The 24746-nt window shown below is 43.0% G+C and overlaps 1 protein-coding gene across 3 annotated transcripts in view; it reads left to right on the top strand.

Annotated features, from left to right (window-relative positions):
* Window positions 1-24746, top strand: part of OSMR (oncostatin M receptor) — a 62210-nt gene that overhangs the window by 24529 nt on the left and 12935 nt on the right. For 2 of the 3 annotated variants that reach the window (XM_043887565.1, XM_043887566.1), the window contains exons 3-10: window positions 106-278; window positions 8012-8183; window positions 13344-13613; window positions 14876-14999; window positions 15530-15681; window positions 17811-17953; window positions 20917-21070; window positions 24351-24427. In XM_043887565.1, coding sequence (XP_043743500.1) covers window positions 106-278; window positions 8012-8183; window positions 13344-13613; window positions 14876-14999; window positions 15530-15681; window positions 17811-17953; window positions 20917-21070; window positions 24351-24427 — 1265 coding nt within the window. The remainder of the gene's footprint in view (window positions 1-105; window positions 279-8011; window positions 8184-13343; window positions 13614-14875; window positions 15000-15529; window positions 15682-17810; window positions 17954-20916; window positions 21071-24350; window positions 24428-24746) is intronic. The other variant, XM_043887567.1, reaches the window with a different exon arrangement.

The raw sequence follows: 24746 nt of genomic DNA, 5'->3' as shown, positions 1-24746 counted from the left end.
GTTTTCCAAAGCTAAACAATGATGATATTGAACAGTTTAATTATCTGTGACTATTCAATCATACTCCTATTAAGTGTTACTTCATATCGTGTTTTGGTCTTTCAGTCTTGTCTGAACCTTTACCATTAACTCCTGAATCACTGAGCGTTTCCATCAATTCTACAAAGCAGTGTTTGCATTTACAATGGACTGTCCACAACCTTGATTATCATCAGGAATTAAAAATGGTTTTTCAGATAGAGATCAGTAGATTTAAAGCATCCGAAGTCATCTGGACGGTAAGTATTTTTATTATTGGCTCAGTATTTTAAAAATCCTTTTCTAACACCATGATTTGTCTTGTATGATGTCCTCCCCAAAATCCCAATCTGGAATCATTTTAGCTACTCAGAACAGTTCTAAATAATCTCAGTTCTGTGTTTTTAGTTAAGAGGATCTGGGGCAAATTAACATGACAATTTAATTGCTGTAAAAATAGATCATTTTCTCAGTTCTTCTCTGTTCTCTATGAAAGCTGTTGGGGTCTATCCTTGTGAAGACTGGGTTCCAAAAATCCATGATCAGCCATCTTATTCCTCTTCCTTCTTCCTTCTCTGCCTACCAAAGATTTTCCTAAATCAGATGTAATAGTTTTGCAATTCTCATGTCAGTGTGGCTCTCAGGCAGTTTCTTTACTGATACCGTGCTGAAATACAAGGAAGAAAACGTTCTAGCATTTTCTCTTCTACCCAGCAAAGAGGTCTCCCATGGACCTTGTCAGAGAGTAACTTACCATGTCCTTTGTTGCCTCACATGTGGCTTTTTCTATAGCAAATTAAATTAAGAAAATCCTGAACTTCATACTCTTTTTGCCTTTGAATTATTTGGGATTGATGTTCTCCAGTCTGCTTTAAGTCACAGTTATGTCTGTTTTGCCTGATGCTTTCCCCTTTGCTGCATTGGGGCACTTTGGTGGTTCCTTTCAATGACCATGTATGGTCCAGGGAGCCCTAGTAACCTATGCCCACATCATGATCATTTATGATCATGAGAGGCTGAAGGACAGTGAACTATTTTCTCACTGAAGGGAAACAGAGAATTTGCCTAGAGGGAAGTGAAACGCGGGTGTGTTATTGCTGGGGACCTCTGTTTGCTAGTGGACAGCCACTGTCCTCTCAGGCAGTGGAGGCATGGGTGCAGGGACCCAGAGGGCCAGTTCCCTTAGTAAAGCATAAAGGTCACTAACTTTAACGGTTCCAGTTACTTTTATGATCCATCATCAGCTTTGAGATCTGAATGAGTGGCCTAAATATCATTCTGACTGTTGATTTAAGGTTGATACCAGGTCTATAATTCTACCCTCAAAAGGCAGCTTCCTACTGTGAGAATTATTTTATTTCTTTTTTTTTTTAAGGCCAAACACAGTAGTTTATTTGGGGTTTGTTAGGACTACAGGCCAGGAGACACAGATCTCAGAAACACTTGCATTGTGTTCCCTGGTTTTTTATTTTTATTTTTTAATTTATTGAGATATGGTATAATGAGATATGGTATAATTGCTTTACAATGTTGTATTAGTTTCTGCTGTGTAGCAAAGGGAATCAGCTATACATATACCTATATCTTCTCTTTGTTGGATTCCCTTTCCTTAGGTCATCAGAGAGCGCTGAGTAGAGTCCCCTGTCCTATAGGTTTTGGTTAGCTATGTATTTCTATGTAGGATGTAGATATGTCAATCCCAGTTTCCAAGTTCATCCCACCCCTCCGTTCCCCCTTGGTGTCCATGCGTTTGTTCTTTCCATCTGTGTCTCTATTCTGCTTTGCAAATGGGCTCATCTGTGCCATTTCTCTAGATTGCATACAACAGCAGTGCTTGTATACAGCTGTTCCCTCCCCAGCCCTTCCTCCCGCTGTCCCTTTCATGGGGATAATTTCTGTATTTTCATGTTTTTTGTATTATCAATGGATACACATGTTGATTTGGGCCTAGTACAGTATTGAACAGAGGTCATGTCAAGGCTAAGAATTGCCTAGGGAAAAGAAATTTGAGTGGAGGGCTGGAGGAATTTGTGGAAAACTAGCACTTAACCCCATTATTGAAAGTAACATTAACCACAGACCAGGTGGACCCCTTTCTTTGTTCTTCTAAAAGATAGTTCTTTTTGGTACCATAGTAAAGAAAATAATGGTAGGAAAGCCTGAACCGACAGTTGTTCACATCTGTTTAGACCTTTGATTCAGGTACTAGTTTTCTTTTCAAGGTAAAAAGAGAAACCTTTTTCTTTCTTGCTAAGTAGGTTTCTTGCTGCTGAAATCTACTTGTAACCAACCAAGGCTGGAGGTGTTTGAGGGTAGAGTTTTGCCTTGTCCATTACATGGTTCCCATAACATCCAGCCCAGCCTGACCCCTAGGACAGAGAAAGGTTTGTGATGCTGCTTTTTTCTTTTTTTGTCACTTATTCATTTGACAAAAGATAATCACACCTGCCTATGCCAGATGCCAGGAACAGGTAAAGAAAAATCAGCTTTGACTTGAATAGTTTGCAGCACAGTTGAGAAGATAGTCCAGGACACACACAGCAACACCAAGAAGACAATTTCAGAAAACCTGCAATGACCTACCGCTGACCACGCACACACAGAACTCTCTCCCTTTGCCTGCTGGGGTTGGCTGGTATAGGACCCTCCAGCCCGAGGAGGGAACAGCCCCTCTCCAGCCAGCTCTGTTTCTGACTGGAGCCCTGGGCTCCACATAGGGGTTATGGCTACATGCAATCTTTCCCAGTCATCAGTCGCCATGCATCCCAGAGCAGATGAGGCCATGAGAAGCTGTTGTCTGAACCTCTTGGGCCTGCAGTCAAGGACAGACCTAAGGTCCCCTCCACTTAAGGGTCAGAAAGCCAGCTGAGAGAGGCTGCTTCTATCTGGACCGTAATCTCCCTTCATAGGGCAGGTCCCTGAAATGCAACCTCACTTTTGCCGAGAAGGAGCAGCTTTCTGTTCTCATGGCTCCAATTGTGTGTTCCCAAATAAGCCAATGGATAATAATAAATAAATATATTTGTTTATGCTAAATTTATAAATTTATATTAAATTGAATATGTACCATAGATAAATAAAACAAGGCAAATAGATGGGGAAAAAGCTCCAAAATCACTGCAGATGGTAACTGCAGCCATGAAATTAAAGGTACTTGCTCCTTGAAGAAAAGCTGTGACAAACATAGACTGCGTATTAAAAAGCAGAGACATTACTTTGCCAACAAAGATCTGTCTAGTCAAATCTATGGTTTCTCCAGTAGTCATGTATGCATGTGAGAGCTGGGCCATAAAAAAGGCTGAGCACCAAAGAATCGATGCTTTCAAATTGTGGTGTTGGAGAAGACTCTTGAGAGTCCCTTGGACAGCAAGGAGATCAAACCAGTCCATCCTGAAGGAAATTAACCCTAAATATTCACTGGAAGGACTAATGCTGAAGCTAAAACCAGTACTTTGGCCACCTGATGCTAAGAGCCGACTCATTAAAAAAGAACCTGATGCTGGGAAAGACTGAGTGCAGAAGGAGAAGGGGGGTGACCAGGTGGGACTCAGTGGACATGAGTTTAAGGAAAGTCTGAAAGATAGTGAAGGACAGAGGAGCCTGGTATGCTGCAGTTCATGGTGTCACAAAGAGTTGGACGTGACTTAGCAACAAAATAACAATAACAAATAAGCCGAAGGACAAGCGTCTTGACCCAGGTGCTTGCAGCTGGTCTAGGGACTCTGAGCTGGATCCCGGCTGGCACCGACCACTCAGAACTCACCACATAGTCTCACCTTGGCCTGGGTTCTGCCCTTGGCCTTTCTAGTCACATGCTTTATGGTTCTGTCCATGGCAGGAGAAGGCAGAGTAGAGTAACCACTCAAGCTTGGAAGGAGGCCTGGAGCTTGAATCAGGGAGGAATAAACTCACTTCTTGGGAATGGATCAGTGACCTCACTTGGACATCATGTAAATGCCAGTTTTTCATGACTTACTGATGTCTGCCAGGGCCAAATTAAACTTGCCACTTCAATGAATGAAAACAGCCCAAACACAAGTCATCACATTTTTAAAAGTCACTGAATTGATGCATTCAAGGAAAGTTTTATATCCTTCACAACACGATTATAAAGACCACAAAGCACAACTTTGTGGTTAGACAGAATCCACACAAAGAGGGTCTGGGAGAAGCAGAGCTCATGACATATTAATGAACTGATGAAATCATTTAGCACATAGTTTTAGACTGTGGGCTCAGGTCCAGGCCTTGTTCAAGGCGTGGGGCTATCAATGCTGAGCAAAACTAAGGAGATGGTCACAAAGTTAAGAGTGTCCTAGATGTAAGGAGTGCAGGTTGTTGACAATGGGCTATGGGTTGAGATTAGGCCTGACGTTCTCTAGCAGCTTGGAGGAAGGACAGTTGGAGTCAAAGTAGGAAAGAAGATTAGAAGCTAATTTAGCATGGAGAATGGAGAAGAATGTTCCAGGAAGATCCAGCTGGAGTGAGCAGAGGCCCTGAGTGAAAGGGCCTGGGAGCTTTCAGGCTTGAAAGCATGGGGCACGTGGGGTGGGCGGGACAGGGCCAGACCACATGCAACTCTGGGGGTCATGCTCAGGTATGGTTTTTTATCCTGGGAACAGTGAGAAGGGGTGATGAGATCTGATTAAAACCACTCTGGTTCCACCGTGGGGAGAAGTTGGGAGAATTGGAGGAGGTAAAGTGTGACCAGTTTGAATTGAGCAGTGGGGATGGTCCAGAGGAGAAGGGCCTGGAGTAGGTGATAGCAATGGGGAGGAGAGAAGTGACTGAATTCCTGAGGGATATAGGAGGTGAGATCCAGTCTGTGGCTTGTTTGCATTATGGCAAGGTCACCATGACTGCTATAATGTTCATATTATAGCAAGGTCACTGATTGACTAACAGCCAATTTTTTGTACTGGTTTTTAAATAATGGGGAAAATGTACCCGAGATTGTGCACATTAAATAGTAAAAGTTGCTTGGGTCAGGACCCCAAAACTTGTTAAAAACAATGTTTTATAGGGATGTGCTGTGCTGTGCTTGGTCACTTAGTCATGTCAGACTCTTTGTGACCCCAGGAATGTAGCCTGCCAGGCTTCTCTGTCCATTGAGGATATTCCAAGCAAGAATAGTAGAGTGAGTTGCCATGTCCTTTTCCAGAGGATCTTCCCAACCCACAAATCGGACCCAGGTCTCCCGCATGCAGGCAGATTCTCTACCATCTGAGCTACCAGAGAAGCCCAAGAATACTGGAGTGGGTAGCCTATCCCTGCTCCAGGGGGTCTTTTTGACCTAATAATTGAACTGGGGTCTCCTGCAATGCAGGTGGACTCTTTACCCCCTGAGATACCAGGGAAGCCCTTTATAGGGGTAGGAATACAACAAACTGAAACATTGTAAGCATTTTTTTTTTTTTCAGTTGATCAACAAATTTTATTGTAAGCATTTTACAAATGGGAGTTCTGCTTAGAGTGACAAAGGACATGCATGATTAGACGCCCTTCAGGTGGACTAAGCAGTTCTCCTTCCAGAATAGTGCTTGGTTCTGCCAAGGGCACCATTTAAGGCTGACAGCTGGGGGAGGGGAAGGCATAGTGGAGGGAAAGCCTCCAAGTTTGGTAGCTCCAGGTGGCATGTGGCATATGTATTGCCCCCTCCTCTTCACTGTAGGACTTGTCACTGGCCCTTAAAAAATGGATGCAAACTCAGTTTTCCCCACGAAGGGCAAGGTATCTGTTGTCCTTGTCTTACAGCTGTGGGGGCAGAAGGCAGCTATCCCACTGAGGAGCATCGGTGCTTGGAGTTGTGGTCCAAGAAGAAGAATAAAGCCATTCCCTGCTCTTACGGTACCATATTCAAGTCAGGGGCTTGACCATAGATGAAATGCCACCAACTACCCACAGTAGTTGAGATTAGGCCTTACCTAAGGACACATATAGACTGAAAGTCAGGGGATGGAAAAAAGATAGTCCATGCGAATGGGAATCAAAAGAAAGTGGGAGTAGAAATAATCGTATCAGACAAAATAGACTGAAAAAACCGTTACAAGAGATAAGGAAGTATGGGAGGGAGGGTTTGGGGACAATCAGTTCATTTCAGTCACTCAGTCGGGTCCAACTCTTTGCGACACTATGAACCGCAGCACCCCAGGCCTCCCTGTCCATCTCCAGCTCCTGGAGTCCACCCAAACCCATGTCCATTGAGTCAGTGATATCATCCAACCATCTCATCCTCTGTCGTCCCCTTCTCCTGTCCTCAGTCTTTCCCAGCATCAAGGTGTTTTCAAATGAGTCAGCTTTTCGCATCAGTGGGGGAGAATGGATACATGGATATGTATGCCTGAGTCCCTTCACTATTCACCTGAAATTACCACAACATTGTTAACTGACTGTACCCCAATACAAAATAAAAAGTTTAAAAAAAAAAGAAAGAAAGAAGGTGAGACTTCACTTTACCAACAAAGGTCCGTCTAGTCAAAGCTATGATTTTTCCAGTAGTCATGTATGGATGTGAGAGTTGGACCAGAGAGAAGGCTGAGTGCCAAAGAACTGATGCTTTCAAATTGTGGTGCTGAAGAAGACTATTTTGAGAGTCCCATGGACAACAAAGAGATCAAATCTGTCAATCCTAAAGGAAATCAACCCTGAATAATCAGTGGAAGGACTGATGCTGAAGCTGAAACTCCAATACTTCAGCCACCTGATACGAAGAGCCAACTTATTGAAAGAGACCCTGATGCTGGGAAAGACAAGGCAGGAAGAGAAGTGGGCAATAGAGGATGAGATGGTTGGATGGTCTTACCGACACAATGAACCTGAATTTGAGCAAACTCCAGGAGATAGTGAAGGACAGGGAAGCCTGGCTTGCTGCAGTCCATGGGGCCACAAAGAATTGGACTTGACTTGGTGACTGAACAACAACCATCATATGTAGGGGAGCTTGGGGAGAGGTGGGGGTGGGAAGAAACCAGAGGAAAGAGTAAGAAAAGCTTCATGAAGATGGGTGTAACGGGCTTAGAGGTTGAGACTAATTCCCAGTTCAGAGCAGGGGGGTGGGGGTGGGAGACACTAAACCAGGGACACTACATGGGAAAACCCTGAGATGTAAAGGCACAAAGCTGTTCCAGCAGCATGGGGGCAAACCACCGGTTCTTGAGAGAAGAGTCCTGCAGGGGAGAAGCAGGTTGGAGTCAGACTGCAAATGGCCTTGGATGACAGGGTAAAGTGTAAAAGGAGCCACTGAAGTTTATTGAATTTAGGAGTGAAAATACCAATGTTTTAGAAAGATGAAGACTAAAATCTATGCAGCAAAAGCAAATTACATTTCAACCTGGACAAGCTTCCTAAGAGCACAATGTAAGTTCTGCCTATGTGGTTGACATCTCTGGGTACTGAAGAGTGTGAAGGTGGGAGCTCATGGAAGGCAGTGTGGTCCATGGGGCCACCACATCTGAAAAGACTAGAGACAAAAACTAAGGGGATCATGGGAAGTGATCTATTAACTTCTGGGCGACAGTGGAACTCCTGGGTACCATGAAGGACTGCCAGCTCTGCTGAGGTTTGATCTGATGAATATTAGAAAATTCTTATCAATCTTGCTTATTTTTAAAACGGTGCCTCAATTAATTCTCTAGTTTGCAAGAATTTTCTCAGCATGCTCTTGTGACCAGAACTGTGTGTACACCTTCTTTCTCTGATCTTTTTCCCTAAGACTCAAGTGGTGTCTATTCTGTCTCTCACTTGATTCATGTGATCCCCCTGGAACTGGAGGCCCAAAGAGATTGGGAGCCAAGTTTTCAATAGGCAGGAGGCTATGGCTGGTTCCTTGCTGAACCGTTGGAGTATAGGAACTGGCTGACTGGAAACAGACTGAGCTTGTCCGTATCCTGGAGTTACAGTGGACACTTAGGTGTGTGCTTTAGGATAAGTCCAGCCAAGCCATTTTTCAGGACTTCATGGTTATATGCTTCAAAGTTTTTCTCTTTCTTTCTAGGGGAACTACAGCACCACTGTGATGCAGAACCAAGTCCTGCACTGGAGCTGGGAGTCTGAGCTCCCGTTGGAATGTGCCATACACTTTGTAAGAATGAGGACTATGGTGGATGATGCCAGGATTCCTGTGCCCAGGTTCTGGAGTAACTGGAGTTCATGGGAGAAAGCAGATGGTAAGAAGTGAGGCTGTAAAAGAGTGAGGGTGTTTACTGTCTAATATTTCTTGGGGATCAGTAGTCTATTGGTAGAATTCCTTATTGAGGAACTCCAGGTAGACGCCAGCATTGTTTATATTTGTCTCCTATTGGATCAAAAAGCATGGATGTGAGACTTGCCACTGGGAGATATTGGTCTCAGGATTTCAATATTCTTGCCTGGAAAATTTCTTGGACAGAGGAACCTGGCAGGCTATAGTCCGTGGGATCCACAAAGAGTCGGACACAACTGAGCACATATGCATTGGACCCAAAAAGCATGGATGTGAAACTTGCCACTGGGAGATAGATAGAGGTCTGAGGATTTTCCCTCTGACTTTATTCATTGAGATAACTATGCAAATTCAGACAATGTAGGAATCATTTTCCATATGTGTGAAGTATGTACATTATAGAATGCTGAGTGAACAGAGAAAAATATAAATTGTACATATATTTTTATTAGAACAACACAAAATGTGTATACAACTAGAGTAGAATTTGGGAAGCTTTTTCCATCCAGGACAAGATAGGAAATATTTTAGGCTTTACAACCCTACATTCTCTATCGGGGCTATTCAACTCCACTGTTGTAGCATGGGAGCTGTCATAGGCAGTGTGTAAATGAATGGTTGTGTTCCAAAAAAACTTTATTTACAAAAGGCAGATGGTGGCTGGAATTGGCCCTTGGGCCATAGCTTGCCAACCCCTAATGTAGAGACAAGGGAGGGAAATATGGAAAACTGGAAGTAATTCTTCATTTGAGTAATGAAATCATGGGTAATTGTGTTTTAAATATCTCTTAATTTTGGTTATTTTGTTGTAATTAAAATTTAGCATTCTTCACAATTTCGTATGCTTCAGCTAAGCTATAGGTTAGCTGTAAAGCAATGTCATCTGATGCTCTCGACTATATACCTTGATAGGTTGTCTGAAATTTCCTACCAAGAGAATCATTCCTTAGCTAAGTATTTGTGCAAATGTAACTCAGACTGATAACACTTTAACCCACAAGAGACCCAATGGTTAGTTTAATACTAACAGAATAAAATCTGCTTCCTAGTTGCTGCTTTCAACACTATATGTATTTAGTTGTCACATCTGCCCTAGGAAATACATAAAATTCTCATCCGTTTTTCACAGATGAGGAAGTGGAGGCACAAATAGCTTTAAAAAAAAAAAGTTAAGGTCATCAGGCCACTAAGTGGTGGAGCCAGAATTCTAACCTGGAAAATCTAGCTCCATAGGCCATGCTCTTAACCATCACATCCTATTGCTGAGAGACACACTTAGAGAAAAAGACAGAAAGAGAGAGATTAAAAAGATAGTAACAGAAAAAGAAAGAGCAACATTATCAACAACTTTGGTACAATGGACTAGGTTTCTCAAAACTGTAACCTCCACACTAACCCCAAAATTGATAGAAAAGCTGATTATGCCTGTAAAATTTTTATTAAATTATACTTGATTTATAATATCATGTAAATTTCAGGTGAATAGCACAGTGATTCAGTTATACATTTATATGTATTTTTATCAGATTCTTTTCCCTTATAGGTTGTTATATAATATCGAATATAGTTCCCTGTGTTATATACTAGGTTGTTGTTGGTTATCTATTTTATACACAGTAATGTTTATATGTTAACTTGAAACTCCTAATTTATCCATTCCCTGTACTCTTCTTTCTCCTATATGTTGGGTTTTTTTTTTTTTTTTTTCTGTATCTGTGAGTCTCTCTCTGTTTTGGAAATAAGTTCATTTGTGTCATCATTTTTTCTTTTAGATTCACATATAAATGACATCATACGTTATTTGTCTTTGTCTGACTTTCTTCCCTTAGTGTTACTCTCTGCTGCTGCTGCTGCTAAGTCGCTTCAGTTGTGTCTGACTCTGTGCGACCCCATGGACTGTAGCCCACCAGGCTCCCCTGTCCATGGAACTCTCCAGGCAAGGATACTGGAGTGGGTTGCCATTTCCTTCTCCAGTGATATGCTCTAGGTCCATCCATGTTGTGCAGATGGCATTACTTCATTCTTTTTTATGGCTGAGTAAAATTCCATTTATATATACATGTATGTATATACATATATACACATATACATATATACATATATATATATATGTATATATACCACATTTTCTTTATCTGTCTCTCTGTCAATGGATATTTAGGTTGGTTCCATGCCTTGGTTATTATAAATAGGCCTTCAGGGATCTTTTCAAATTATGGTTTTCTCTGGTGGCTCAGATGGTAAAGCGTCTGTCTACAATGCTGGAGACCTGGGTTCGATCCCTGGGTCGGGAAGATCCCCTGGAGAAGGAAATGGCAACCCACTGCAGTACTCTTGCCTGGAAAATCCCATGGACAGAGGAGCCTGGTAGGCTATAGTCCATGGGGTCGCAAAGAGTCGGACACGACTGAGTGACTTTACTTTACTTAGTTTACTGGGTATATGCCCTGGAGTGGGATTGCAGGATCATATAGTAGCTCTGTTTTTAGTTTTTTAAGGAATCTCCATATAGTTCTCTAAAGTGGCTATACCACAGTGTTGGAGGGCTCCTATTTCTCCACACCCTCTCAACATTTATTATTTGTAGCTTTTTGACGATGGCCATTCTGACTGATGTGAGGTGATACCTCACTGTAGTTTTTTTTCTTTATCATTGTAGTTTTGATTTGCATTTCTCTAATAATGACACCACCCTTATGGCAGAAAGTGAAGAGGAACTAAAAAGCCTCTTGATGAAAGTGAAAGAGGAGAGTGAAAAAGTTGGCTTAAAGCTCAGCATTCAGAAAACTAAGATCATGGCATCTAGTCCCATCACCTCATGGGAAATAGATGGGGAAACAGTGGAAACAGTGTCAGACTTTATTTTTTGGGGCTCCAAAATCACTGAAGATGGTGACTGCAGCTATGAAATTAAAAGACGCTTACTCCTTGGAAGGAAAGTTACGACCAACCTAGATAGCATATTAAAAAGCAGAGACATTACATTGCCAACAAAGGTCCGTCTAGTGAAGGCTGTGGTTTTTCCAGTGGTCATGTATGGATGTGAGAGTTGGACTGTGAAGAAAGCTGAGCACCAAAGAATAGATGCTTTTGAACTGTGGTGTTTGAGAAGACTCTTGAGAGTCCCTTGGACTGCAAAGAGATCCAACCAGTCCATCCTGAAGGAAATTAGTCCTGAATATTCCTTGTAAGGACTGATGTTGAAGCTGAAGCTCCAATACTTTGGGTACCTCATGCGAAGAGTTGACTCATTGGAAAAGACCCTGATGCTGGGTGGGATTGGGGGCAGGAGGAGAAGGGGACGACAGAGGATGAGATGGCTGGATGGCATTACTGACTTGATGGACATGAGTTTGAGTAAAGTCTGGGAGTTGGTGATGGACAGGGAGGCCTGGCGTGCTGCTATTCATGGGGTCGCAACGGACACGGAGCGACTGAACTGAACTGAGCACGGCCCCACCCAGCAGAACAAGTTTTCCCCTCAGTCAGTCTCTCCCATCAGGAAGCTTCCATAAGCTTCTTATCCTTCTCCATCAGAGGACAGACAGACTGAAAACCACAATCACAGAAAAGTAGCCAATCTGATCACATGAACCACAGCCTTGTCTAACTCAGTGAAACTATGAGCCATGCCATGTAGGGCCACCCTTGATGGATGGGTGATGGTGGAGAGTTCTGATAAAACGTGATCCACTGGAGAGGGGAGGGGAATGGCAAACCACTTCAGTATTCTTGCCTTGAGAACCCCATGAACAGTATGAAAACAGTTTGTATGGTGTTAGAGAATGTTTTAATTTCGTTGTTTTACATGTAGCTGTCCAGGTTTCTCAGTATTGCTTATTGAAAAGACTGTCTTTTCTCTATTGTATATTCTTGCCTCCTTTGTCATAGATTAATTGACCATAGGTGAGTGGGTTTATTTCTGGGCTTTTGATCCTGTTCCATTGATCTATGTTTCTGTTTTTGTGCCAGTGACATACTGTGCTAATTACTGTAGCTTTGTAGTATAATCTGAAGGCAGGGAACCTGTTTCTTCCAGCTCATCTTTTCCGTCTTAAGACTGCTCTGGCTACTCAGGGTCTTTTGTGTTTCCATACAAATTTTTTTGTTCTAGTTCTGTGAAAGATGCCTTTGGTAACTTGATAGGGATTGAATTGGATCTGTGGATTGCCTTGAGTAGTGTGGTCATTTTGACAATATTGATTCTTCCAATCTAAGAACAGGGTGTAACTTTTCATCTGCTCCTGTCTTCTTTGATTTCTTTCAAGGCTGATTATCCCTAATCCCCAAAGTACTGGTTCTCAACTGGTTGCACACAGAATTACCTGGGAACCTTAAAACAAAATTCTATCCCTCAGGCCACTCCACTTGGATGACCTCAGTGGTGGCAATGTTAGAGCCCTGGTGGGCCAGAAGCCAAACTGAAGGGCATGAAGTGATCAGGGGGTGATGACAGGTTAGTGATAGGCAGAGGCAGCTCCTTGGGGAGTGGAGGAGTGAGTGGAGAGGAGGTAGGAGGCAGGCATGGAGGATGATGAGTGGGATATACAGAAGGAAGACAGAAGTGAAAGGAGATACTTGGGTGGCTGGGTCTGAGAAGCTGGAAGAGGAGTGATTTACAAGACGATTTAAAGATTATGAGGGACACGTGGGTCAGGAGCTGGGCAGAACCTGGTGGGTGTGAATGTGGCTTTGCTACTTTCAGGGCGAGTGAACTTGAGCTCAATCCTGCCTGTCCCGTTGCAGTAAGGCGGTAAGGATGACAAGAGAGAAAATACATAAGCACTGAACATGGGACCTCCTACATGGCTAGCATCAGTAGAGAGCAGCTACTGCTGTCCTGGAAACCGGCCGATCACCGACAATAATAGGGTCATCCACAGGGCCACAGGGCGACAGTCGCTGTGCTGTCTCAGCAGTGAAAACCACAGCAGTGATGTTCCCGTAACGATAAGAGTGATGATACACAGGACTTTTTTGCACACAACAAAGTTTATAGATTTTTAGGTTCCTATTTTCTCCAGGAGATAGAAAAAGCTAAGGTTATCTGTTGAGAGTGAGACAGGAGGCGACTGGTTTGAATTTGAGCCCAAGTCTCACTGAGCTGTCTCCTCTTGTCTTGCAGCCCAGAATTCACTTGGAGATCATCCATTGTATGTTTTCCCTAAAGACAAGCTGGTGGAAGAGGGCTCGGATGTCACCATTTGTTACATTTCTAGGAACCATCAAGATAACATATCCTGTTATTTGGAAGATGTACTGACATATGGAAAACAACTTGATCAAAGTGTATGGGCATTCGAGTTGAAGAACGTTTCTTTCCTTAGGAAAACTGGGACCAATTTCTATTGTCAGGGCCAAGGTGTTCCAGAGGGCATCGTTCTTTATGTCTCAAGTGAGTGGACCCATTCTCTGTGCCCACCCCCCTTCCCATTTCCCATGGAAGAGATCAAATCTCCTTTCCCAGAAGAAAGATTTCTACTTGTGGCCTCAGTTGACTTTTTTTTTCCCAAGCCTTCTAGGAGAGTCTCTGTCAAAGATACTCTGAAGCAATACTTGTTGGATTTCCTGTTGTTTTCTTGAGCTTACTGAAATTTTAGTCCTAGAAATTGAGTGATAAAAAGGAGAAAGTTCAGGTCATGACCTGGACAGCTGAGATAATATCCTGCCCTGTGTGAGCCACGCTGGAATGACCACAGGATGGCGGGGCGGGGAGGAGAGAGGCTGCAGGTTGGAGGGCCCTAGAGAGGCGGCCAAGGTCATGTCGGAAGACCCGGGTTTGAATCTTCTTCCCGTGGCTGGGTGCGCCGTCTTGGCCAAGTTTCCCCTTCTGCGAACCGGTCTAGTAATGGTAGTTGTGAGGATCACAGGAACACGGGCCACACACACAGGACTTCAGCAGATGAGGCCTTTACTGCTCTTAACTGGGTGGTGGAGGGGAGAGGAGGCAGTGTTGTATTTCTCTTGTCAATCTGTGTATGCTCCCCCCAACCTGCCGTGGCCTCCTGTTTTGTCTTGAAGCCTCTGCCCTCCCCCCACACAGTGAGGCAGTACCTGCAGCTCCTCCCTCCCTGCTTTCCCTGCCACGGGCCATCTCCGGGCTCCTGGACGCTTGCTCACCCAGACCCCTTGTGTGTCCTCTCAGAACAGCAGTGCCTTGGGGACTTGGAGATGCCACATGTACGTTCCTTAGAACTCTCAGCCTTCAGCTGCTGAAGTTAGCAGGTTCCCCAGATCTGGCTTCCTGGCCTCCTAAGCACAGCCCAGACTCTTGAAGCCACAGCATCCAACACGAAACTACCAGGCAACACTGACTCCATTCATTCATCACTTTGCTCATTCTCTCTGCGCGTCGCCAGACTGCTGAGTGCTTACTGGCCAGCTCTGGGGCTACCAGTGCAGACCTCATACAGTCACTCCCGCTGTCCCTGGTGACAGCCCAGCAAAGCACCAGGGAGGGAAGGAGAAGGGGCCAAGATGAGGTACCTGAATGTGACTTTCTGGAGCTGCTGATGCGCTGGCCTCTGTTGAAGTAGACTTTTCAGTGTTCAGAGCAACTCTGTGGCCTCAGATCCCCAAGAGAGCTTTCCATTTCCGTTGTGTTTCAGCAAAGGGCTTCTGCTCACTGTTTCATCTGCTTTTTCTTTGTATGGACAGAAGTGCTTGAAGAGCCCAAGGACTTTTCTTGCGAAACCCGGGACCTGAAGACTTTGACCTGTACTTGGGATCCCGGGGATGACACTGGCTTGATTGGACTGCCTTCCTACACTTTATTTGAATCGTAAGTGAGCTCTGGTTACATTAGTGACAGACTCTCCCTTGTTCGAGGTGCTTGTGACAACATATCAAACATTTTCAACAAATATTTTCAGACCACCTTGCCAGGGTCAGGAAGAAATCCTTAAGGGGTCACAAGTATATAATACTTTCTATCCAAGTTTTGTGAAAGGAAAATGGAGCATAAAAATATTAAGACCATTAGTTGTGAATCTTGATGTGAAATAACTCCATATGGTGATCTAGATTTACCTAATTTCTAACTTTTTAAGAGTACCCAAAGTAGTAAACTAAGGAAAGTTTTCACAACCCACGAGGGGAAGTCAGCAATTCATCCTTACATATTTAACCACATAAATCAAGTTTTTTGAAATAGTATTTTCATCATCAATATTTGCTAGTGATGGATCCATGCTGTTGTGTGGAACATAGTTTGAAAGCCACTGAACGTGTCCCCCCAAGGGATTCAGGGACACACATCTGTGTTGACAAAAGTGTAAACCCTGAAATTGTTGTGTGTGTGTTTTTTTTAAGATTTTCCGGGAAAAAGACACTTTGTAAACACAGAAACCGGTGTGATTGGCAAGTAACTCAAGACTCACAAGAAATGTATAACTTTACACTCGTGGCTGAAAACTACTTTAGAAAAAGAAGTGTCAGTATTCTTTTTAACCTGATCCATGGAGGTGAGACTTGAGTGTAGCTCACTGTGGTCACTGGCATAGCTTTGTTTGACACATTGTGTGATCAAGTAAATGTGCTAGAGATTTCTGCCTAGTTCACATGCTAAGTGAAAGTTTTAGTTTGTAACTATTCTTCCTGCCACGCTTCTCTTCACGGGTGCATGCATGGCCCATGGTCCCCATTATTTGTTTCTGTTGATGATGTAATAAATGCCGAGGAGCTTGCCTCCAGTTCAAACTAGAAATCTGACAATAACTTATGTCATCTCCCATCCCACAGGTCCCTGTCCCGCTCCTTCCACTAAGGAAATGACAGATCTATTTTGTGTGTGCTTGTGGATATATTCTAATTTCTTATGAAATCCTGTTTTTATTTTGTTTTAATGCATATCAGAGATATTAAGCTATATGTAATAATCCTAGTAATTGTTCTTATATAATATTACATTGCTAACACTCATATTATTCAGTGGTGCTGTAGTCCATTTAGTTTCACTGCTATAAAGTATTTCATTGTGTAAATATACAGTATTTTATTCATGCATCTCCTTTGATGGGTTTTCAGATTGTCTCAAGGTTTATGCTCTTGGATACAGTGTTAATAAGAGCATTTTGATATATATATCCAGTAAACACCAATAATGGTTTTGTTTTGAGTGTATACCTGTACCTAAGAGTAGAATTGGTGAGGACTCAGAAAATGTAAATGTTCAACTTACAAGATAGTGCCAAATTCATTTCCAAAGTGGTTGTAGCAGTGTATTCTCTCCAAATCGGTATTGCCGCCAATTCATTTTTGAATTGTTGTCATTTCATTTTTGTCAGTTGAATGAATGGGAAGTGGTATTTTGTGATGGTTTTGATCTGCACATCTCTGAAGCTGGATATCTCTATGTTTTGATTACACCCCCTCCTCTTTTATGAAATGCAGAATGTTTAATCATGCTGTTCATTTTTTCTGGAATGCTTGTCCTTTTACCTTCTTAATTCTATACATCATTTAGATTTCAATTTAATTATCACTTCAGTCAGTCAACTAATTACAGGGTGATGCCAATCCAGTAGGCACTTCAGATCCAGCTGTGAACAGAATTGAGTAATTGCCCCTAATGAGTATATGTGCTGGGGGAGAGGGTGGAGAGGGGGGTGTGGAGACACACAGTAAATATATAAACAAGTTAATAGCATAACTCCAAGCATTGCTAGGTCCTGTGAAGAAGATAAAATTGAGGTAGGAGGGTAGAGAATGCCTGGGGTGCTGCTTCAGTTGGGATGAGGGCACTGAAGGGTAAAGAGGCAGAAAACCTTGAGAGTATTTGGAGCAAAAGGAATGAGCTAGAAAAGGTCTTGGAATGGGAACGTGCTCTAGGTGTTTCAGGGACAGAAAGAATGTCCTGTGTCTCTCCTGTGAGAGAAGGGAGCTTGGAGTGGTGGGCAATGGCCAGGTCACACAGCAGCTCTGGAAGAGGGTAAGATGGAAGGTGCTTTTATTTCAAGATATTCAATTTATATTTTTCAGTTCTAAAATTTCCATTCTTTTTTAAAAACTAGTTTTTTCTCCACTAAGAAGTGTTTTCCTTCTGTTCATTTCAGGTACATTTACTTTTACCTCATGGGTCTGTTTCAAAGTCTTTATCTAATCATTGTAGCTTCAAGGGAGTCATCTTGATGCATGAGTCATCTCGAGGTTGATATCTGTCGATTGACTTTTCCCTTTGAAATTGGTGGCATTTTCTGTTTTTTGGTTTTGTTTTGTATGTCAAATGATTTTGGATTCTATTCTTGCCGTTGTTAAAGTTACTTTGGCTAGACTCTGGATTCTGTTATATTCTCTTTGTTGGGCCACCTCTCCAAGTTTCGACTCCCCTCTACATTCTTCCTTGCTTTTGTTTAATTTTAAGAGTCCTCAGTTTCTTTTTATATTTTTTCAGAGTTTCTGGTATAATTAATGAGAGAGAAAGGCTGTAGTTGGCTTACTCCATCTTAGCTGCAAGTCTGGTTTTATTTGTTATTTTCTCAAAAATAAGCAAAAGTGCTTATTGAGTAAATCATTGAAAAAATGAAGTGCCTATTTACCAAAGTCTTTTTGGATCTATGCTTGAGTTTTTTTATTTTTTAATTTATTTTGGCAGTTCATCCAGTGGCTCCCTATAACTTATTCCCCAAAAATGTCAGTGCTACAAATGCCACCATGACCTGGAAGGTACACTCCATAGGAAACAATTCTGCACTTTTGTGTCAGCTTCAGCTCCTTGGTGAAGGAAAAGTGATACAAGTAAGAGCTTAACTTTCTATTTTCAAAAATTTCTTTATGTCTGAACAGAGACTAGTGAATATAAAATCTCTTGTAATTTTTATTTCTGTGTGGGTTCAAATGGAAGGGATCATCTGTTTACAAGGTCCAGGAATATTACTCAGCCACTAAAAGGAATGAAAAATGCTGGGCTGGAAGAAGCACAAGCTGGAATCAAGATTGCTGGGAGAAATACCAATAACCTCAGATATGCAGATAACACCACCCTTATGGCAGAAAGTGAAGAGGAACTAAAAAGACTCTTGATGAAAGTGAAAGAGGAGAGTGAAAAAGTTGGTTTAAAGCTCAACATTCAGAAAACTCAGATCATGGCATCTGGTCCCATCACCTCATGGGAAATAGATGGGGAAACAGTGGAAACAGTGTCAGACTTTATTTTTGGGGGGTCCAAAATCACTGCAGATGGTGACTGCAGCCATGAAATTAAAAGACGCTTGCTCCTTGGAAGGAAAGTTATGACCAACCTAGATAGCATATTAAAAAGCAGAGACATTACATTGCCAACAAAGGTCCGTCTGGTCAAGGCTATGGTTTTTCCAGTGGTCATGTACGGATGTGAGAGTTGGATTGTGAAGAAAGCTGAGTGCTGAAAAATTGATGCTTTTGAACTGTGGTGTTGGAGAAGACTCTTGAGAGTCCCTTGGACTGCAAGGGGATCCAACCAGTCCATCCTAAAGGAGATCAGTCCTGGGTGTTCATTGGAAGGACTGATACTGAAGCTGAAACTCCAATACTTTGGCCACCTCATGCAAAGAGTTGACTCATTGGAAAAGACTGTGATGCTGGGAGGGATTGGGGGCAGGAAGAGAAGGGGACGACAGAGGATGAGATGGCTGGATGGCATCACCGACTCAATAGACATGAGTTTGGGTAGACTCTGGGAGTTGGTGATGGACAGGGAGGCCTGGTGTGCTGCAGTCTATGTGGTCGCAACGAGTCAGACACGACTGAGTGACTGAACTGAGCTGAGCTGAACTGAACTGAAAAGGAATGAAAGTAGGTCATTTGTAGATACATGGATGAACCAGTCTGTCATACAAAGTGAAGTGAATCAGAAATGGGAAAACAATTATCATATATTAATGCATAATGTGGAATCTAGAAAATGGTGCAGATGAACCTATTTCCTAGGCAGAAATAGAGATGCAGACATAGAGAATGAACATGTGAACATGGGGGTGAGGGGAAGGAGGAGTGGAATGATTTGGGAGATTGGGATTGACATATATACCCTTACTATGTATTAGGTTGGTGCAAAAGTAATCATGGTTTTGCATTATTGAATTTTCTGTTTGATATTAGAATACATTCTTAAATAAATGTGGTTATGATATGCATCATTTTAACATGCACTTCTCACTTTATGTTTTTTGCTAATGACTTATGACTTGCTATTTATTTTATATTTATTTTAGACTAGGGAAATGATGTTAGACAAAAAGCAAATTCAAGCAATTTTCTTATTAGAGTTCAAAATGGGCCATAAATCAGCAGAGGCAATTTGCAACATCAACAACACATTTGGCCCAGGAACTGCTAACAAGTGTATAGCGCCGTGGTGGTTCAAGAAGTTTTGCAAAGGAGACAAGAGCCTTGAAGATGAGGAGTGCAGTGACTGGCCATCGGAAATTTTAATGACCAATTGAGAGGATCATTTTACAACTACAGGAGAAGTTGCCAAAGAGCTCAGTGCTGACCATTCTATGGTAATTCAATATTTGAAGCAAATTGGAAAAGTGAAAAATCTCCATAAGTGGGTGCCTTATTAACTGACCAGAAATAATAAAAATTATTATTTTAAATTGTCATCATTTCTTATTCTATGCAAAAACAATGAACCATTTCTCGATTGGGTTTTGATATGTGATGAAAAGTGGATTTTATATGACAACTGGTGATGACCAGCTCAGTGGTTGGATCTAGAAGAAGCTCCAGAACACTTCCGAAAGCCAAACTTGCACCAAAAATAAAGGTCATGGTCACTGTTTGATGATCTGCTGCCTGTCTGATCCACTACAGCTTTCTGAATCCTGGTGAAACCATTACATCTGAGAAGCACGTTCAGCAAATTAATGAGATGCACTAAAAACTGCAATTCCTGGCACTGGTCAACAGAACAGTCCCAGTTCTTCTGCACGACAATGTTTGAATGCACATTGCACAACCAGTGCTTCAAAAGTTGAATGAATTGGGCTATGAAGCCTTGCCTCATCCACCAGGTTCACCTGACCTGTTGCCAACCAGCTACCACTTCTTCAAGCATCTCAACAATGTTTTGCAGGGAAAACGCTTCCACAACCAGCAGGAGGCAGAAAATGCTTTCCAAGAGTTTGATGAATCCTAAAGCACAGGGTTTACGCTCCAGGAATAACCCAACTTATTTCTTATTGGCAAAAATGTGTGGATTGTAATGGCTCCTATTTTGCTTAATAAATATGTGTTTGAGCCTAGTTATAATGATTTAAAATTCATGGTCTGAAACCACAATTACTTCTTCACCAACCTATATAAAATGATTAGTGAGAAGCTGCTATATAGCCCAGGAAGCTCAGCTCAGTGTTCTGTGATAACCAAGAAGGGTGGGATGGTATGAGGTGGGAGGGAGGTCCAAGAGGAAGGGGGTATATGTGTGTGTGTGTGTGTATATATAATGTATACGTATAGATGATTCATTTCATTGTACAGCAGAAACTAACACAGCTTTGTAAAGCAATTCTATTCCAATTTAAGAAAAAAAAAAAAGATCCAGGAAATTAATCATAAACTTTTAGAATTTAGAGATATTTTTCCTCAAAGAACTAGTTGTACTCCAGGTCTAGATGTTCCATGTGTGGCTTTACAATAAATTGTGCTCACCAGTACTTCTGTCTTCTTCTTCCTCCCCACCTCATCTTTCTTTCTTTTTCTTTTTTTTTTAAATCAAGCAACACAATATCTCCGTCAGGGTGAATGGTGAGTACCTCTTAAGTGAACTGGAGCCGGACACAGAATATATGGCCCGTGTACACTGTGCTTATGCCGACCACTTCTGGAAATGGAGTGAATTGATTAGCCAAAATTTCACCACAGCTGAAGCTGGTACGTTCAGCTCCCTGACATCCCAAGAATCTAAACTGACTGACAGGAGATGGGTGGGCTTCCCTGAGAACTTCTGCTTGTACCAAAAACTCAGGGCAAAGTATTACAGCAGAGGCTGAGTACCATCTTTTTAAAAAAAAAAAAAGTGAATTTAATGCCTAATGAAATGTGGGAGGGAAGACATCTACCTCAGACATTTATTTGCCAAGTTATTTCTACTGAACATTTTCTCTGGGATTTTTAGTTTTCCAAAATGGTTTCTAAGCTCCTGGTATTGCTGGATTCCTGTTGGAATTGGGGCTCTGTAAATAAGTATGAACTTTTCATTCAGGCCTGGGGACAAACAGTAGCATTTGTGCTGAGGAAAGCACTGATCTCATAGAAAACAGCCTTGGGCTGTGTTTGGAAAGGTAGTTATCTGGAAACTTAATCATCATTGTTAGGTCGTTCCAGCGACAGCAAACTGGGAGCCTTCTCTTGATGCTCTCAGAGGTTGTTTCCTCAATAATGACTGAACAGAGAGTTTTCCTCTCAAATAACTACGTTTTAGACCACAAGTATTGCCCAGGAGATGAGACGGCCCAGCCGTGCATTCATCTCCTTCCAATCCCACATAATAGTCATACCATTGCGCAGTTAACACAGGAGGCAGCCTGGGCCCCTAGACCGGGGAGACGCGCCTAGTTTGCAGTTAATGAGCAGCAGAGACACAGCAACAGTAACCAGAGCACCGAGTGTTCAGTGTGTGCCTGACGCCGCGCCAAGGGTTCCCCGTGTTTTCCTCAAACCCTCCCACCGCCGTGCAGCAGGTCCTGGTAGTCTCCTCACTCAGTGGGTGAGGCCCGGAGGCACCGGGAGGATGAGGAGTGTCACAGGCCCCGCCAGCAAGCGGCCGAGTCAGGACTGCGACCCACACCCAGGCCCGCTGACTCCAGAGCTTCCCCCTCACCCAGACTGCAGGCTGCCTGGTGTGTCTCTCGGGGGGTGCTATTACAGCCGGGAGAGCTTGTGGATTCAAATCCGGGCTGTTTTGCTGCCTAAGGAAGGATTATATATATTTATTTGATTCCATCTTGTTATTCCTGTCTGTAGGCTGTGGAGTTTTCTTCTGTTTCAGCCTGGAAGGGACATTTTAAAGCGCTCTGACTGAGGGGGTAGCGAGGGCAGTGCCCCAAAAGGCTCAGAGGTGCTCAGTGGCCTCTTCCCCTCGTCGGCCCCTCGAAGAGTCCAATCATTTTGTTCTAGTCGTATAGACCCCCCAGGAATCCCTGGGGCAGAGAACCCTGTTCCTGATGGTAATGTGGTGTATTCCTCAGTTGTGGGCTTCCCAGGTGGCTCAGTGGGTAAAGAATCCTCCTGCAATGCAGGAGACACAGCAGATGCAAGTTCAGTCCCCAGGTCAGGAAGATCCTCTGGAGAAGGACATGGCAACCCACTCCAGTATTCTTGCCTGGAGAATCCCACGGACAGTGGAGCCTGGCGGGCTACAGTTCATAGGGTCGCAAAGAGTTGGAGACAACTGGAGCAACTGAGCAAAGATTTGCTTTATCCTAATACTTTATACTTTAATATTGCTTTGCTTTGGGATTATTTTTTGCAAGTGTATTCCAAAATTATACCTAAAACTTAGTGGAAAGAAAAAAACTTTGCTTTTTTTAAAAAAAAAAAAAAAAAACTTTGCATTTTTGGTAACTAGTTTTTTAGATTATAATATCGTAAGTCTGAAAATGCTTAACTTTGCTTTTGCAAAGTTAAAATCAGTTGAATCTACTGATGGTGAACCTATATTTTTTCAACTGTGATAACACTTTGCTCAATGCTGGCAGAGTCAATGTTTATATGTATTATAATCCTACTTAAGCAGAGTCACGGTGAGCAGAGATAAATGACCCCATGGGGAGATACTGTAGCGACATAAATATGGATGGAGCACCGTCAGCTATGCTGCTGTTCTCTTTTCATGCAGGTGGTCACGTACAAACCAGCAGCGGAAGATTCTGCCCTGAGCTTGAGGCCTCGTATGGTGCCTGAGTTTTCCAATACGTTTTTGACTTAATATTGGCGTCTCTGATGGCTAGTTTAGCAAATTGAAATCTGCCTCTTAATAGATTTTACAAATATATGGCCACCTTTATGTTGTGCTAGAAAGTGTTAGCAACTACAGGGGGTAAAAAGGAGTCTCTTCAATTTCAGAGATTTCCCTGGTGGCTCAGATGGTAAAGAATCTGCCTGTAATACAGGAGACCTGGGTTCAGTCCTTGGGTCAGGAAGATCCTCTGGAGAAGGGAATGGCAACCCACTCTGGATTCTTGCCTGGGGAATGCCATGGACAGATGATGAGCCTGGCGGGCTACCATCCATGGGGTGGCAAAGATTTTAAAAATATACAGTCACCTTCATGTTGAATAGGAAGTGTTAACAGCTATATGAAAAAAATTTTTCATTTTTTAAAAAATTTGGTTGTTGGGGACTGTAAACTATATTTTCATAAAGCAGAGAATTAAAATTTTATGTTATGTTGCAGATCAGTTTCTTCTTGCACAGAGATATGTTGAATCCAGTCATAAATCACTGGTCTACAGTTTAGTGGCAAGAATAACAAGGAGGCAAGGTCTTCTAGAACAGAGTGGGGAGAGGTGGGCAGTGGGGGGGTTTGCAGCCAGTGACCCGAGGGCCCACACACAGGGAGCTGCCCCAGGCTCAGACCAGGAACTGGGGGATGGGCGTGCATGGGGAGGAGGGGGACAAGGAAGGGGTCCCAGGCTCTGACCGCAGCCAGTGGCCAGCCAGTGTGCAGTCAGGAGAACTGGGCTCCGCTTGAGGGTGTCTAGCTTCAGCCTCCACCATAGGGGCAAGGAAGTAGCAATGGTTTGCTGTGCCTAGAAATTCTAGAAATGGGAAATTTGCCTAACTAATCTAGCACTGGACTGATGCAGGATTCTTGCCTAACTCACCCCCTAGCATTGGACTGACGCAGGGTTCCAAAATTCCTTGGTGGCTTCTAGAAGCTCTGAGGCTTGAGTTTCACAAAGGCCCCCATGTCACGTCCCGTTCCGATGTAGCAGCCCTTTTGTAAAGCACCTACTGTGTGCCTGCCCCTCGTGAGGAGTGAACAGTGTGGCCATGACCAAGTGGGTAGACATCACAGAGAGTGAAAAACCGAGATGTGGGCCTCAGGTCGGACTGGCCGTGGTCACTTTACTGATGGAACTAGAGGAAGGTTGAAAGTATTGCTCCACATCCATGTGTGACCCAAGAGCTTTCCTTTGGTTAATTTCAGCTCCATTGGAGGCGCCTGATGTCTGGAGAAATGTGATGTTTGTGTCAGGACATCCAACGGTGACCTTGTTCTGGAAGGTAAGAGGCCAAAGGTTCAGAAAGACATTTTTGCTTGTCATGTACTTTTCACCGAGACTAGATACTGATGTAGTCTTTTGATTGGGAGGGCTCTTCCCAGGAATCCACTAGAATTTGTGACCTGGTTGGGGAATCCCCGCTCCGCATCCATACCCCTAATCACTGGACCAGTGCCTCCTTCCTCGGCAACCTCTTGCTTTGCCCAGGTAGCTGGTTTCGATGGTTAGAACTGCATCTCCTAACTTCCCCGAAGGCCTGCCCCTAACATCTGCAGGGCCCAGGGCATGAGAAGTGGAGAAATATATACCATATTTAAAAA

This window comes from Cervus elaphus, chromosome 25 (genome assembly GCF_910594005.1).
Source record: "Cervus elaphus chromosome 25, mCerEla1.1, whole genome shotgun sequence".
NCBI lineage: Eukaryota > Metazoa > Chordata > Mammalia > Artiodactyla > Cervidae > Cervus > Cervus elaphus.
This window is presented reverse-complemented; position numbering and strand designations above follow the sequence as displayed.